Source organism: Montipora capricornis, chromosome 5, assembly GCF_036669925.1.
Source record: "Montipora capricornis isolate CH-2021 chromosome 5, ASM3666992v2, whole genome shotgun sequence".
In the NCBI taxonomy this organism is placed as follows: Eukaryota; Metazoa; Cnidaria; class Anthozoa; order Scleractinia; family Acroporidae; genus Montipora; species Montipora capricornis.
In genome coordinates this window covers 22,061,585-22,076,584 of record NC_090887.1, presented here as the reverse complement: position 1 = coordinate 22,076,584, position 15,000 = coordinate 22,061,585, and the positions used below count along the sequence as shown (strand labels likewise).

Sequence of the window (15,000 nt, the reverse complement as noted above, 5' to 3'; positions counted from 1 at the left end):
GCCAGGTTTCTGTGTGTTTTAGCAGACGGTGCCACAGACAAAGAGTGTCACAGAGCAGTTGACTGTTTTTGTACATTACACTGATTCAAATGGGAGACCATCGACGCATGCAGTTTTCTGACCTTGTCTCCCTTCAGTCTGTTGAATTGCTAGTAAGAGGTATGTATAACAAATGCTATTGACAAAGGACTTGAAGCTGTTACAGTACAGGTTGATAAAAGTGTGATGAGTGAAAAGTTAGTAGGCTGCAATTTTGATGTTGATGTTATAATTGAGGCCAAGGGTGGAGTGAGTAAGAAGCTGGAGGAGAAAGTTGGTCACCCACTATGCATCATCCACTGTGTAGCTCACAAACTGGAGCTGGCTGTACTTAATGCTGTGAAGAAGTGCCCTTACCTGGTATACAAGTTTTATTACAATTATTCTCCAAAATGATGAAGAGAGGTTAATGACATTGCCAATATTACAATTTGTTACGAGTTCGAATGTTTAGAGGAAAGGTAGCTTGCAAACTAAACTGAACGCAGGGTTGTCGGAACAACAACAAGAAGATTTATTCCAAAAATGAACGTAGTTTCCACGAAGTAAAACTCTGAATAACTCGTACTCGACAAACTTACACGGCCTCCGCCAACTTGAATGCACACAGCTTCTGTCACACTTGAATAAACACGGCCAACGCCAACTCTCTTCGCTTGTGAAAAACTAGTTAGAAAAACACTCCGCTTGGACTCGTCTACTTATATACTCTGACAATAAACTTCTAGAACTTTCTAAATTAGTAATGAATCTAATTATAGAAAGATTACAAAACACACCGATTTAGAAACGCTTACGTACAAACCTAAATATAAACAAACTACGAACTCTCGCGAAGCTTCTAGACAGTAACGCTTGTCACGCAATACTATTTTTCGTAACACAATTGATGAAGATGCGGTCTATTACAGTGGTCTGCAAAAGTCGAAGTGGCTGGCAAGCAGATACCACGTTGTTACTGCCTTGGAGAAGCACTGTGTCGCTACCATTATGCACCTGCAGCATAAAACTGGACCCACTGGTGAAGATGGGGCATGTGTCAAGGGAATTTTGAAACAATATTAATTATTACTACCTGAGAGGTTTGTCAAACACCTGTACTTCTTGCTGGATGTGATGAATTAAGATTCTCTCAGAGCTGAATAAATCATTCCAACAAAAGAAATTTTGCATAACAGACATACGGTAGTTGCAAAACTAGAGCCGACCATGACCATGTTAGAAGATTTGGAGCTCCAAAGGGGAGGTTATTACAGAAAGTTTCTGAAGCATTGTTCTGAGGAAATAGCAAATTATGTTCATCTGTGGTAAGGACAAAGGACACCAACTAAAACTGACACATGCAGGCAACATGCTTGATCAACAGTTTAAAACTTTTCTTACAGAAGTGCTGACTTAATTGAAGTCAAGGTTTGGAAATCTTCAGGAGAAATCCTACAGCTTGTTTAGAATTTTCGACCCATGAGAGATGCTTCAGTCTCAGACCCTCGCAGCCTATGGGCATAATGAAATTTGTTCCCTCATTTAGTACTTTGGGCACCCCCTTACTGAGAATGAGAAGGAGAGCATCCTTGATCAGGGGCTAATGCTGCGTACCGTTTCCACCAAGGAATACTGTTCTGGTCCTGTACATGTAATGAGAGTTATACACAAGTATTTAAACTGGTTGTAAATACAGCATGAACTTTATTTAGTACAGACATTTTCACGAGGGGTTAACCAGTAATAAGTAATTTTTAGCATTGTGTTCAAACAAAAACGTTTGTCCGTTATTTGGACCTTCATTCCACTAGCTTCACTGTAAATTCCTTATTTCATCATTGTGAGTTGACTTTCAAGCAAAGGCATTTATGATCAAAAGGTGAACACTGAATTATTTTACCAGTGACAAGAGTGTCTTACCAGGTCTACTTATAGTTCACACTTTTACAGTTATTTATAGCTTTTGTTAACCCTTTCAGCCCCATGGGGTTCCCCATTGACAAGTAAAATCGTCTGGCGTTCGACAGAGTAAAATCTATAAGTGGCACTATTGGGAGTTAAAGGGTTAAGTAACTACAGCTGATTGCAATGAATAAATAAAGCCATTAATTTACAGTGTAATTAAGAGAGGAATAATAATTATTACTTCATAATTTTTATTCTGTTCCCAAAAAATTTTTATTGGACTAGTAAAATGACTTTTGGGCTAGTAGATGTTAGTTACAGCTTGCCCGAAGGGTAAGCTATAAAACTGACTTTCTTTGCACCCTGGCTCATTTGCTGATAATCTATAAATTTTTATCACCAATAAGAGTTCAGACAGTTAAATTTTTAATTTATGCAAAAGTCTGTGCAACTGTCAAACTGTCAACTCTTTAACCCATTGACTCCTGGGGGTTCCCCATTGACGAGTAAAATCGTCTGGCGTTAGACAGAGTAAAATCTATAAGTGGCACTATTGGGAGTTAAAGGGTTAAGTAACTACAGCTGATTGCAATGAATAAATAAAGCCATTAATTTACAGTGTAATTAAGACAGGAATAATAATTATTACTTCATAATTTTTATTCTGTTCGCAAAAAACTTCTATTGGGCTAGTAAAAATGACTTTCGGGCTAGTAGATGTTAGTTACAGCTTGCCCAAAGGGTAAGCTATAAAACTGACTTTCTTTGCACCCTGGCTCATTTGCTAATAACCTATAAATTTTTATCACCAATAAGAGTTCAGACAGTTAAATTTTTAATTTATGCAAAAGTCTGGGCAACTGTCAAACTGTCAACTCTTTAACCCATTGACGCCTGGGGGTTCCCTACTGATGAGTAAAATCGTCTGGCGATAGACAGAGTAAAATACTAAGTGTGGCTGGCTTAAGCCAGTTTGAATGGGTTAATGGTTAGTTTTCAGTCAGTGATTAACCAATAAAATTTTATTGACTGTTGTAAGTAGCCAAACCAGTTTGCTTGCTGGTGTAACATAACAAAATATCTTTCTTTCTTGATGCTTTTGTCTTTCTATGGAAATGTTGTGTTTTGCCTTGTTGTGGTTTTAACTAGGTTTTGCAAAGATCCTTTAATCTATTGAAGCAAATTTTCAACATAATGTCAACAAGTTAACATTAAATGGAGTGACTTTTATGTAAAGTGTTGATAAAGCCAAAAGAGGTCTGACAAAAAATATATAATTTCTCATATTCAGGAGCTGAGCCATGCCACCATAAACATTTCTTTGCAAATTTTGGTATGAACAAAGGCTCACTTACTTTCTGACAGGGATCTTTCCATCTTCACATGTCTGGACACAAATTTTCATGTACCTAGAAAATAGCTACGGTAAGTAAAATTTCAAAAGTGAGAGAACAGAGATTTTACCCATTTGAAAAAGCTCAGTTCTTCCCAAAACCTTTTTTTTCATGATTATGTGTCAAACTCTTTCAGAGATAAATATTCTGCTTATTTGAATGCTTGAAAAAGCTTAAATATAGATGCTGGATTGGATTTGAGAGCACTCAGAAGCAAGACATACAATAGCTACACTGTAATTAGGGAGCAATGCTTTGGATCTCTTGATAGACACCTACAGTAGGGGGTTGAGACATTTTGATGGATGTTTTAGCTTAATGCACAGAATTTAGGTGCCCAGGAGGTTGTAGCGAGATTAAGTGGTGTTAAAGCTTTTACTCATGAATAGTTTACTACAATGTAAGAGTTCTACTTCCAAATAACTCATACAGCTCTTAGCATAAAATTGTAACAAACTTACTGTTTCTCCAGAAAAGTCATAGGTGATGCATTCACAGCTAAAGGATTGTGTATCAAACGCATCAGTGCATTTGTCCACTCACTCGCGATGCCCACTGAAGAGGACACAAAGTTCACAAAAATGATATCCACCATGTTGGCTCCATGCACAATAGTTATCGTTCTTCCTTGAAGCAAATTATCATCTTCTGGTCCACCAAATCTTAGGGAATCTTTTAACCGTTGCTCCTGCAAAGATTAAACAAGAACAATAATAAGTAAACGTTTCTACCATGAAAAATGCCCATCTAGCAAGAAGAACAATCCAAGAGGCCTAACAACAATTTAATTTTCATTTGCGATTCTGTGGGAACATTGTGTCTGATTTACAGTTTTCTGTTATTCACAACAGGCACATAAAAACACCCTATATTTTATGTTTATAAAAGTTTACATCTCAAAAAGATGCAACTCAGTGAGGGGCTGGACAATCTGCAAGCCAGCGAGTTACAGCTGTATGCAAGCCATGCAAATTTCGCATTTAAGTCTAAGCACCCATTTTAAAACAGTTAGCTTTCAATAATTGAGTGATTCGAATGTTGACTCGCCATCCCGGCTCGCATGACTGGCAGTCATGTCACGCACACTTCACATGACACGCAGCCATGGCTCACATGCCTCGCTGCCTCGCACATTGTCCAAACGTACTCTGTGAAGCAGGCTAAGATAAGATTTTTGCAAAGTTAAAAAGTATTCTCTGTATTCTCATAGCCACCTTCACAGCTAAAAAATTTTAATTTTAATGTGGCTCTGAACCCACTCCAGAAAATTTTGCAACTTTGCAGAGAGTTTTACGGGTAGCCTCCTTACCACTTCCCAGCAATAAAAATTACAGGGTGGTAACATATTACGTCACATTTATTTAATGAATGCACTTTGCTTAGCAATAATAGTTATTACTGTTGTTTCATTTGGTACCATAACATTGTTATTACATGAAAAAGTGTTGTAAAGTTAATCCATTGAATAGAACTTTCCCTCCAAATTGTCAAAAATCGTTTGAGCTGCCTTAAATGATTCTCTTGTGATATAGAAAACCCGGAACAAAATTGATCTTTATGAACTAGTGGGCCATTGGCAAAATCTGGATCCGACCCGACTGGATCGGATCGGATCGGGCTGGACCTGATCAGATCGTATCGGATCGGATCAACAAAACTCGGACCAGATCAATTTACAAAATTCCTGCCAAAAGTAGACACATGAAATCCCTGGGTCACCAGTTAAGGTTACTTCCCACCTGCGCGGGTGTCCTTCAGGAAAAATCTTGTATGCGCGTAAGTTTCAGTAAAATCCTAACAAACTATAAATCAGAAGGAAGCTTAGTAAATGTAGTTTTCGATAAAACATATAGTTTAAGGGAGTTTTCCTTTTAGTAACCACAGAGCCTGAGGGTTTTTCTATTGATTCAGAATTTATCAGGTATCGGAGGCCCCAGAACAAGCAAAATGACTTCACAGAGTTATTCACAAGCCATCAATCAACGAAAGTGTGTCAGGCTTTTTCTATGTTCTGACTGGTTGTCTACTAGATATCCGCATCTAAGGTTGGAGTAGCTAAAAATACAGGAGACATGTCATGTAAATGGACGTCACAGGAAAACATTTTAAATATCGGAATATCCCGACACAATTTTGTTGATTCAGATGCCTTGTAAATAACATTGTGAAGTCATTTTGCTTGTGCTGAAGCATCTGATACCTGATAAATTCAAAAGAAGAACCCTTGGTGATTTCACATCTTACCAACTCCAATCCTGACACATGTACTAATTAAAAAAAGGAAAACTCACTTGAACTATATTTTCACCCGTGTACAAGCTTTTTCCCGAAGGACACCCACAAAGATGGCAGGGTTGAACACTTAATTTTGAGAGCACCCACCAGCGAGTGACCCTCAAAATGCACTCGCCCGGATCAGTTTTTACTCACTCAAAAGTTTACCCCCCCCCCCCCCCCAAATCTCTACAACCAATTTAGTCATCTTTCATTTTTACTGTTTAATACCATTAAAAATTTACGTCAACACTGAAAGGCTATTAAAGTAAGTAGGAAGTCGGTTTTAGTTTCAACATGCAGTGATCAGAGTGCTGGGAAAGTACGGGAAAACAATTCACTTCCAACGTTGTCAAGCACCTGGCAGGCCGCGGATTATTACTTCAATGAAAAATTATATTAAAGACCGTAACTCCCAAGATAGATCCCTGCAGTTTGAGAGTAAATGTGTTTGTTCTTCTGAGGAGCGGTCTTAAGGCGCCATGTTGCCTAGTCACTGATGGCTCGACAGTGACCAGCAGTATCACTGACCAAGAAGCCATATTTCATATAATCTGTCTATTTACGAAGCCTAAAGGCTTGGCCAAATGCTCGCAACATTTCAACGCAACATCTTGCAACATTGTTGGGCACAACATGTTGCGCAGGTTTGGCCGCAGTGTTGCGATATGTTGCATGCGTTTGGCTAGTCCATTAACACATGTCGCAACATCATGCAACAATGTTGCAAGATGTTGCGTTGAAAGGTTGCAAGCGTTTGGCCAGGCCTTAATGTTGCCCTTTAGCGCCAGTTTGTTAGACAGTTCGGAATATGAAACTTTGTAAAATAGAAGTGGTAAGTTTATGTTTAGGGATTTTCTTGGCAAAATGGATTGCAAAAAGTAGTGTTTATGTTGTGATTTAAATAATTTCTTAGCAACAAAAATCATACTCGCCAAATGGGTGAGTGATCGATGATTTGCACTTGCCCGACACTTTAGAGACTTGCCTGGGTGAGCGAGCGAGTGCTAATGTCCAACCCTGAGATGGGAAGTAACCTTAACTGGTAACCCAGGGATCTTGTGTCTACTTTTGGCGGGGATTTAGTGGTGCAAAGGTAAACTGTTCATGATGGATGCGTGACATGCAAATTTATTCACCACGTGGTAAAAGGATAATCGCCCGCCAGAACATTTGATTGCCGCAGCGAAATTACGTTCTGGCTAGCTCTCACATGCATACCTGCGTCGAAACTATACCTTTTTGTCTATTTGCTTATTTGTCTATACCTTTTTGTCTATAAATATAGGAAAACTCCATGGATAGAACAACATTAACATTATCGGGGTCAAATCTGGTCAAAATTTGTCGGGCCATCAGCTTGCCAATTTTTTGTCGACCAACAAAAATCTCCACATGTGGGCTAGTGTGCGGTGAATTCAAACAAGGCTACGACAAGATCGGGCCTTGTCGGGCGATATATGGCAGTGCTAGATTTCAGCTTGTCGGCTAAGTGTACGGCGCATCAGGACAATTCGTCGCACAAAAGCTGACACCATATAAAAATTTGAAGGTAAACCATCAGCTATTTATAAACTCCATTCGTTGTCTAGTAGGTCTTCGTTTTCTAGGGGTCTTCGTTTTCTACAGCTGTAGGTCTTCGTTTTCTAGGGGGTCTTCGTTTTCTAGGTCTTCGTTTTCTAGGGGGTCTTCGTTTTCTAGGGGTCTTTGGTCTTAGGTCTTAGGTCTTAGTTTTCTAGACAACCCATAATAAAGAGCAATACCAAAAACTTGGATTTATTTCATTGCTGGTAAATATAGTGATCAGCATCAAGGAAATTAACACTCAACTATTTCACCAACAGATAAAGAATATGCAAGAAAGTAAAGGCAATTTCAGAGTATTTATGTGTCCCAAATATCTTAAATTGGCCAATTTTAGCAGGGTTAAGTTGTATATGTAGTAAAAGAATAATATAATTTATTATGAAGATCACCATTTCAATTAAAATCCTCAAACTCCCACCAATAATGAGCATGTCTGCATGTCCATCAAATACTATTGCTCTGCAAAGCTTATAAAGAAAACTGTAAATTACTTGTATTTAAAGAAAGGTCTGCCATCATTTTAACTTGGATAAATGTTCTGCCAAATGGTGGTTTGTTGCATCAAAACATAAAAATAGGCACGCATTGCGTACATGTGTTAGTGCAGTAACACAGCGCTGTATTCCATAACTGTCAACTGAGCTGCATTTTATTTCCGGGCTGTCTTTGCATAATATGTAGCTCTAATAGTACATGATATTGTTTTGGTACCATCAATCATTACAGTGCCATGGTAGATATCTTAGGTAAATAGCTCACTGAGAAGACATGTGGTTACTAGTAAAATAATACTAAACCCAGAAAGATTGAAGAAAATATAAGGGAATGGAGTACATTGACTTTGAGGCTGACATGATGATCATTTTCAAGTTCCCTTACAAGCTTCTGATAGCTTTCCAAGACAAATTTTCACTGAATTAAAAGTTAAGCCGGCAGTCCGGCATGGTTACTATCTTTGGATGGGACTCAAAATATACGACTTGCTGTCAGAAACATAGGAGCAAAAATTGTATTTTAACGCTCAAAGAATGCAAACTAAGCAAGGTGCAGATTTTGTTAGCCTGCTTTACACTGTATGCAAAACAAATACATGTATTGATGCAAAAGTAAATAAATATTGATATACAGTTTTTAGAAAGAGCAGAAGGAAGCTTTCAGGAAGTGTCGATCAAGAGTAAAATATTTTGCCATCAGCAGATCAAAATTTGCGACGTCACATTAAAACAACATCAATTTTGAACTGCGAAATATAAAAAGTTACAATCAGCGAAAAACACTTTCGGCAGATTTTTGCTATGTTCAATTTTTGTATTGTACTTTAAGTTTGGCTGCACAAGTAAATTGCAAAATCAAAAGAAACGTCGAATTCAGCAGCCGCTGTGATCAAGTTATCTTGTGTGTTTACTAACAACTCGCAAACAAAGGACACATCTGTGTCAAAAAGATGGCAGGACACCAGGGTTTTTGTTTTCCCACTTTTTTTTTTCTTTCAAGTGTTATAAACTTTGACAAGAAATGTGCAAATTCAACACAAAGATCACAATCGCCCAACTCTTGAGGTTGACCATTGTTTCTGCCAAAAGTTCACTCTCCTAGACAAGGTTATTTATCACCAGGAAATTCCATTGTTTTGGAAATACATGTAGCAGCTGCTTCATTATTCATTAGAGTCACAAATTCTTGCCAATTTTGGGACTCACTTGTTGAAACTCAAGCATGCTTTCAACAGACCTGTTTATTTTTGTGAGTTATGCACGCACTGTGGGCCTACTGTCACCACAGACTTACACTCTTACAACCTGGTGACAGAGTGTTGTGCACTTACAGTACACTTACAGTACACTACCACAACAACGGAGTTCTAAGTGTTCACCCAAGTTTTAGGCCTAAGGTAATTCCCATGAAATTGACATACTATCCAGATTTTTGTCAAACTTAGCACAATTGATAGTCATACACAGGACAATAAAAAAATGCAATAAAAAGATGGAGTCATCATGATTGCTTTTGCGCTCCATGCCTTTTATTCCTAGTGTTTTTTACCAAATTTCGCAAGAAGTGCTTAAAACCTGATCAACTGGAAAACTAAGTTCTTATAGTAACAAAAGCTAATGAATATTACCTAAAATTTGAGCCTCCTTGTTTTTCCTGATTATAATCTTTTAGTAAAGTGATTTCAAATTGCTCAATCTTGCAAAGAAATGAAAACAAATTGGACCTCTACAGTCATCACCTTGCACCCAGTGTCGGGCTCCAAACGTAGTTTCATGTCATTTATATGCAAGTACTACAACTTCTACTGTCCAATTTTCTTCTCCTTAAAATATAATTTCCCTGTACCTATTATGAGTAAACAAAACTATTAAAAGGGATGGGGGGGGGGTCACTGTGCTTGTTTCTTCACAACTCGATGACAAATGGATGACAAAGGGGCAATTTCAGGTTCAAAATGATCATTTTCCACAAAAGGACTGGGGCAAGTTCCAAAACAACAACTTCTCAACTGAGAAGAGTTATAGCATGATTGTGCTTAAATTAACGCTTTAATTTAAACAACAAAAGCAGCCCTTGTTGTCTCTCTTCAGATGGCCAGCGAGAAACGCCGCCACATTCAAAGTCTCAGTGTTTATGTGCGGTGTTAAACAAAGGAATCACCTTAATCAACCCCGGCACCACATTTGTATAAAGCTCTACCAAGTTAATCAATTTACAAATCCCTTCTGACAGAGAGCAAATTTATGTGTGAAAACTGCAACGACCAAATTTGAAATTCTAAATCTTCTATTCGGACATATTTGCATTCATATAGAAATATTTTGAGTGGCCCTTCTGCTCATAAACAAGAGCCAGCCATATGATTGTTTATTTACCAAACCTGATGCAATAGCAAAATATAAGATATGTGTCAAATATTATACCCCGTAGATATGTTCAAAGATATCTGTTGCAAGCCAATATAATAATTATTAATCTGCAAAGAGAAAAATGTGAGAACTGGATTAAACATGCTTTAACTATTAGTACTACCATTAAAAGCTTCACAAACCTTTGGAATTCTTGCCGACTTTCCTGTCCTGACATCCCGCACAAAGCACAGATCTAGAAAGTCTGTTTCCTGTTAGAGTACACAAAGGTGACAGGTCTCAGAGCCCTTACATACACCAAAAAAGCCTTTTCTATGTCTAAACTGATCAATAATTAAAGATACAATCGCAGTAATAAATACTCCACTTGTCGGGAAAATTGTCAGGAACCAATTTTAGCAATCACCGCTGCAGAATAAACCTTTTTCCATGTATTAAAATTCATCTTGATAATGAGGCAGTGACGACAAAGACAAAGGAAAGTGGATGATATGCAAATATTTTCACATTCATCCCAACGTGTTTCCATTGTTTTTGTCCTCAATGACTCACTATCAAGCTGCCTGACTATCAAGCTGAATATTTGATACTTTGAAAATGGCCTATTTGCAACTGTTACTGTGGAATAAAATCTGTAAAAATGCAAAAGCCAAGTTAATGGGGAATAAGACTCAGCAAAAATATCTGAAACTTATCTTTATTTTATATGCCTATACCTTCTCTTCGGCTTGCCAGTAAATTAAGTGACCAGCAGAATCTACTTTGACGGTACATGGTTGGCCAATAGTCGAAAGCTGAGAGTGAAAAGCAGAAATATCACAAAAAAAATATCAGTGATATGGAAAATGAAGATACAGACAAACACTGGATGTTTCACTAAATATAGCAATGGAGTGCGGGCAGAAGTGATGACATTTCACGTCTACTTTAAATTTTGTTTAGAGAAATGAGCCTTGTGGTGGGTACTGGCACAACCTTTTTTCTATTTACAAAAGGAGAGGGAGAAATAAGGAAAATCTTAAGGGCAGTGACTACTATTGTTATTGCACACACGTTCTGTGCATCTTCAGTTGAGATACTCGGGTTTCCTATGGGTGGTGCTTATTAATATAGGGATATTTTTGCGAGGTTCAAAACTATGCGAAGAAAGCTGAACTTAGCAAGTGCTCTTGATACCCAAAAAGAAAACTGGGAGTAACCACGCATTTTTCACAGATAATTAAGCTTCACTTTGGAAAAGAATGTAATACATTCCTTTGTATTTTAAAGCTTCTTATAAAATAATATCGTTGATTGATTATCTTCGAAAAATTTGTTGTTATGCCCAATTTCCTTTTTGGATTTCAATAACACTTGTTAATTAAGATCTGTTTTTCCCACACATTCAGTAAACCATGCAAAAATACCTTAAGTTTGGCCTCCTTAAGGAGGCTCGAAAGGTTTTTCAGCTGAGCGCATACACATAAGCCACACACGCAATTCTAAAAGCTGCTCGTGTTAACTCATGCATGATACAAAATGGGTTGACCAGAAATAAACAAATACCGCTAATTTCGCTCACCTTTCTTCTAATTACTATAGATATGAATTGAAATATAAATAGACATCTCCTTTTCACGAAAACTAAGAAAATTCTACACAAACGGTTTAATGGTCACTTAAATCTGTTTGTGTTGGCCTGTAGCTCCACTCGCGCCCGGACAAGAATGAGCGGGTGACGCATGTGTAAATGCTGATCTTGTAACCCCCTCGTTTATCCTGATTCTGCAACTTTACTCGTGTATATCTCTGCTTCCGGAAGGTAATTTTTTTCCATTTTTTGCATGTTAGCTTAGATTAATTTAAAAGGTATGTCTTTCAAATTTAAAAAATTCTGTGGGTCAAAAAAAAAGTCAGAGACACATTTCAAAAACATGATTTGTCTGAAAATCTGGCCTACAGATTTTGTTAAATTTTAAATATTTTACAGATAATTTCCAACATTATCTGGTAATGCTGAATGGGAAGATTTCAACATCTCATTTTTTTTAAAAAAAAGACAATATATAATGTTGATTTGAAGGCTCAAAGAAATGCCTTATATAATTGCCATGGTAACCTTATTTTGGAGGAAAATGTGATGTGAGAAATCTATGTAACGCGTCTTCGCGCACATGCGCAATGTGTGACATAGCTCCTTTAATACCCTGGCCAAATTTTGTCTTGATATGATACCCTAACTGTATCTATAGGATAATGGACAGAATATGTTAAGGTGTTCTTCAGAAGCTACTATTCTATTTGCCTGTCCAGGTTGGCTGGGACTTTGAGTTTGTTTCAAAAGGTTTTTCTCTGGTTACTGAGGTTCTCCTTTTTTGTCAAGATTCCTGAAACATTTAATTTGATTTAATATGATTTAATTTGATTTAATATGATTTAAAGGAGTGCTCAAGGATGGCACTGTCGGTTAATTGGTGCGCGGCCTTGGTGCAAGAGATCCCAAGTTCAATCCCCGGATCTCACATCCTTGTTTCGACTTCTTTCCATTCTGTGTAGCTTCAGTAGCTTTAGATACCCTCACAACAGTCCGAGCACTGATGGAGGGAGGGGGGGAGGGGAATTAAATGAGCACACTGTCAACCTCAGGTTTGTCAGTTGAATTACTGTTACGAGTTATCGACGTTAAATATGGTTGAAAATGTAAATTGACCACCGTACAGAGATTCTAAAAGCTGACGTTTCGAGCGTTAGCCCTTCGTCAGAGCGAATCCGCTCTGACGAAGGGCTAACGCTCGAAACGTCAGCTTTTAGAATCTCTGTACGGTGGTCAATTTACATTATCAACTCCGTTGATAAACCAAATTTTTGTATAAAACTTCCCCACCGACGCAGCACCACAGTTTCTTTAGAAACTACCCCTTCATTTAATATGGTTACTTTACTTTTTTTTTACTTTCATGAAGTGATTTGACCTGATCTCCCTAATTTGTAGAGGGGTGGTGTTTTCATCATCATCATCATCATCATAAGAGCTTTGCTGATGTTAAGCTCCATCTCACAGCTTAAGATTATGAGCATTGTTCTCTGCTTTTGTAGGTGGTATCCATTACTTTTTTGATTATTCAAGTAAAGCCAAGTAGGCATGCCTTTTGCCATGGAAATAAGTGGCCCTGTATTCTGTAGTTAAGCCTCACAGTCCTTTCTTAACATGTCAAGAACATTTTGCAATGGTACAAAACATTCTCTGGTATAATTGACATGTGCAAGTCACCTACATAGCTGCTACTAAAATTGCTAACATAGTTGTCGTCATTGATCGACAAAGCAGAAGGATTTCAGATAATAAGAGAAGTCTTTTCCAACTAAATTACTATGACGAGTACAGAGTGAATTACCCAGCATCAATATTTCATTCAAGTTTGTACAGCAACACGAAGAGCATAGGTCCCAAGCTCGCGTTACGCGCGAGACGTGGCTGTGAAAAGCACTGTTCAAGATTTTTCTTGTTTTTGAGTAAGTTTCACGACGAAGGAGCAAAAACGCCAAATGTTATCAGTAAATGAACGAAATAAAGTAAGTTAACTCACCTTAGTTATTTTGTTTTGTCTTATGGAGCCTTTTCTAAACTGCGACGAGCTTTTTTGAGAAGCTGCCGTAATGTCTCGCCTCATAAACCCAAGCCCCCAATCACTTTTCACACGCAGTTCATTTCGTTTTCTCGACTATCTGGGAGCCTGGAACAGGGTTTTCGTTGATCGTTACCAGTCCACTTCGGTCCGAACACTCTCTTGAGCATAAGTACGTCATCGCTTAAAAAAAACAAAACTTTCCCGTATTCTGGTGTACGAACGCTACGAAACCAGAAGACACTGAGAAGACGAAATATATAAAAGCCTCTTCCTTGGATCTGTAGGGTAGCTTGATTAATTTAAATTATCGAGTTAAAGATCCTCCTTTAGTCATGAAAAATGGAGGGATCGAAGCGAAGCGATGGTCGAGCTTTATAAAATAGCGTGACTGAGACCAAAGACCAGACCGAGAGATTGGAAAAAATTCACTTGCCTCGTCCCACATTAAAAACCTTGCTCCTCGAATTAAAAAGTCAGCGACTTCGGGATGCGCCAATCTTTCAAGGACTGCTTCGCCGCTCGCCATATTTTCAAGTTGCAAGTGGGATTCAAAATAGTTCAGAGAATTATCTCCGCATTCAATGGGAACCCAAATTCGCTCAGTGATGGGTTCGCTGGTCTGCACCGAACAATTTGCCCCCAAGCACTTTAAACAGCCAGTTGTCCAGGTTACGTGTATCTGAGTTATTTTCTGTCTTTTCTAGCCTAGAAGCAAGTTTAAAAAAAAAAACACAACAATCCATCGAAGATAGACCCCAGAGCCCTTGATAAGTTTCATAAAAAGGGCTGTCAACACCTAAAGTCTTCAAATATTGAGAATTGATAGGGATGGCTATGACGTCATAACGATTGTGACGTCATTTCTAGTGACGTCACATCACGTCTTTTACGCAAGAAATACTCATTGTCTCCGTTCTATTAAAAATATTTAAATTGTGAATCTTTAAAAAATTTTGAGCTACATTTGCATTTACAAGTCCTAAAAACTCCCTCTGAAGCGATGTAAAATCAATCGACATCTTCAATCTCGCCGATTTGACACAAGTACGCAAGACCTCAGGCAACCTAGGCAAAAAGTCAAAGGTGACTTTGGCATTGCAACATTTAATTTGATTGGCTTATTTTGGAGCAATCACATTATTGCTTAAGATACAACCCGTAAATAGCAACGAACGGTTTACTGGATTTTATGAAACGCTCGAATTTTGTTATTATAGATGTTAAAATAACTCAAACAACACAAAGTATTTGAAATTTTATCGTTGTGTAAATCGACTTTCACTACAAATGACAAACTCGGCGATTAATCTGGAGATTTCAGACCGTAATCTTGAGACGGGGAGATAC

At 37.9% G+C, this 15,000-nt stretch overlaps 1 protein-coding gene across 1 annotated transcript in view; it reads right to left on the bottom strand.

The window, feature by feature from the left end:
- The window catches only part of LOC138049937 (1-phosphatidylinositol 4,5-bisphosphate phosphodiesterase beta-1-like), a 62,093-nt gene extending 48,366 nt beyond the window's left edge, over window positions 1-13,727 (bottom strand). The window contains 5 exon segments of the mRNA XM_068896417.1: window positions 3,282-3,335; window positions 3,782-4,008; window positions 10,228-10,296; window positions 10,762-10,839; window positions 13,612-13,727. Coding sequence (XP_068752518.1) covers window positions 3,282-3,335; window positions 3,782-4,008; window positions 10,228-10,296; window positions 10,762-10,839; window positions 13,612-13,695 — 512 coding nt within the window. The 5' untranslated portion in view covers window positions 13,696-13,727.
- Between the last annotated feature and the right edge of the window lie 1,273 nt (window positions 13,728-15,000).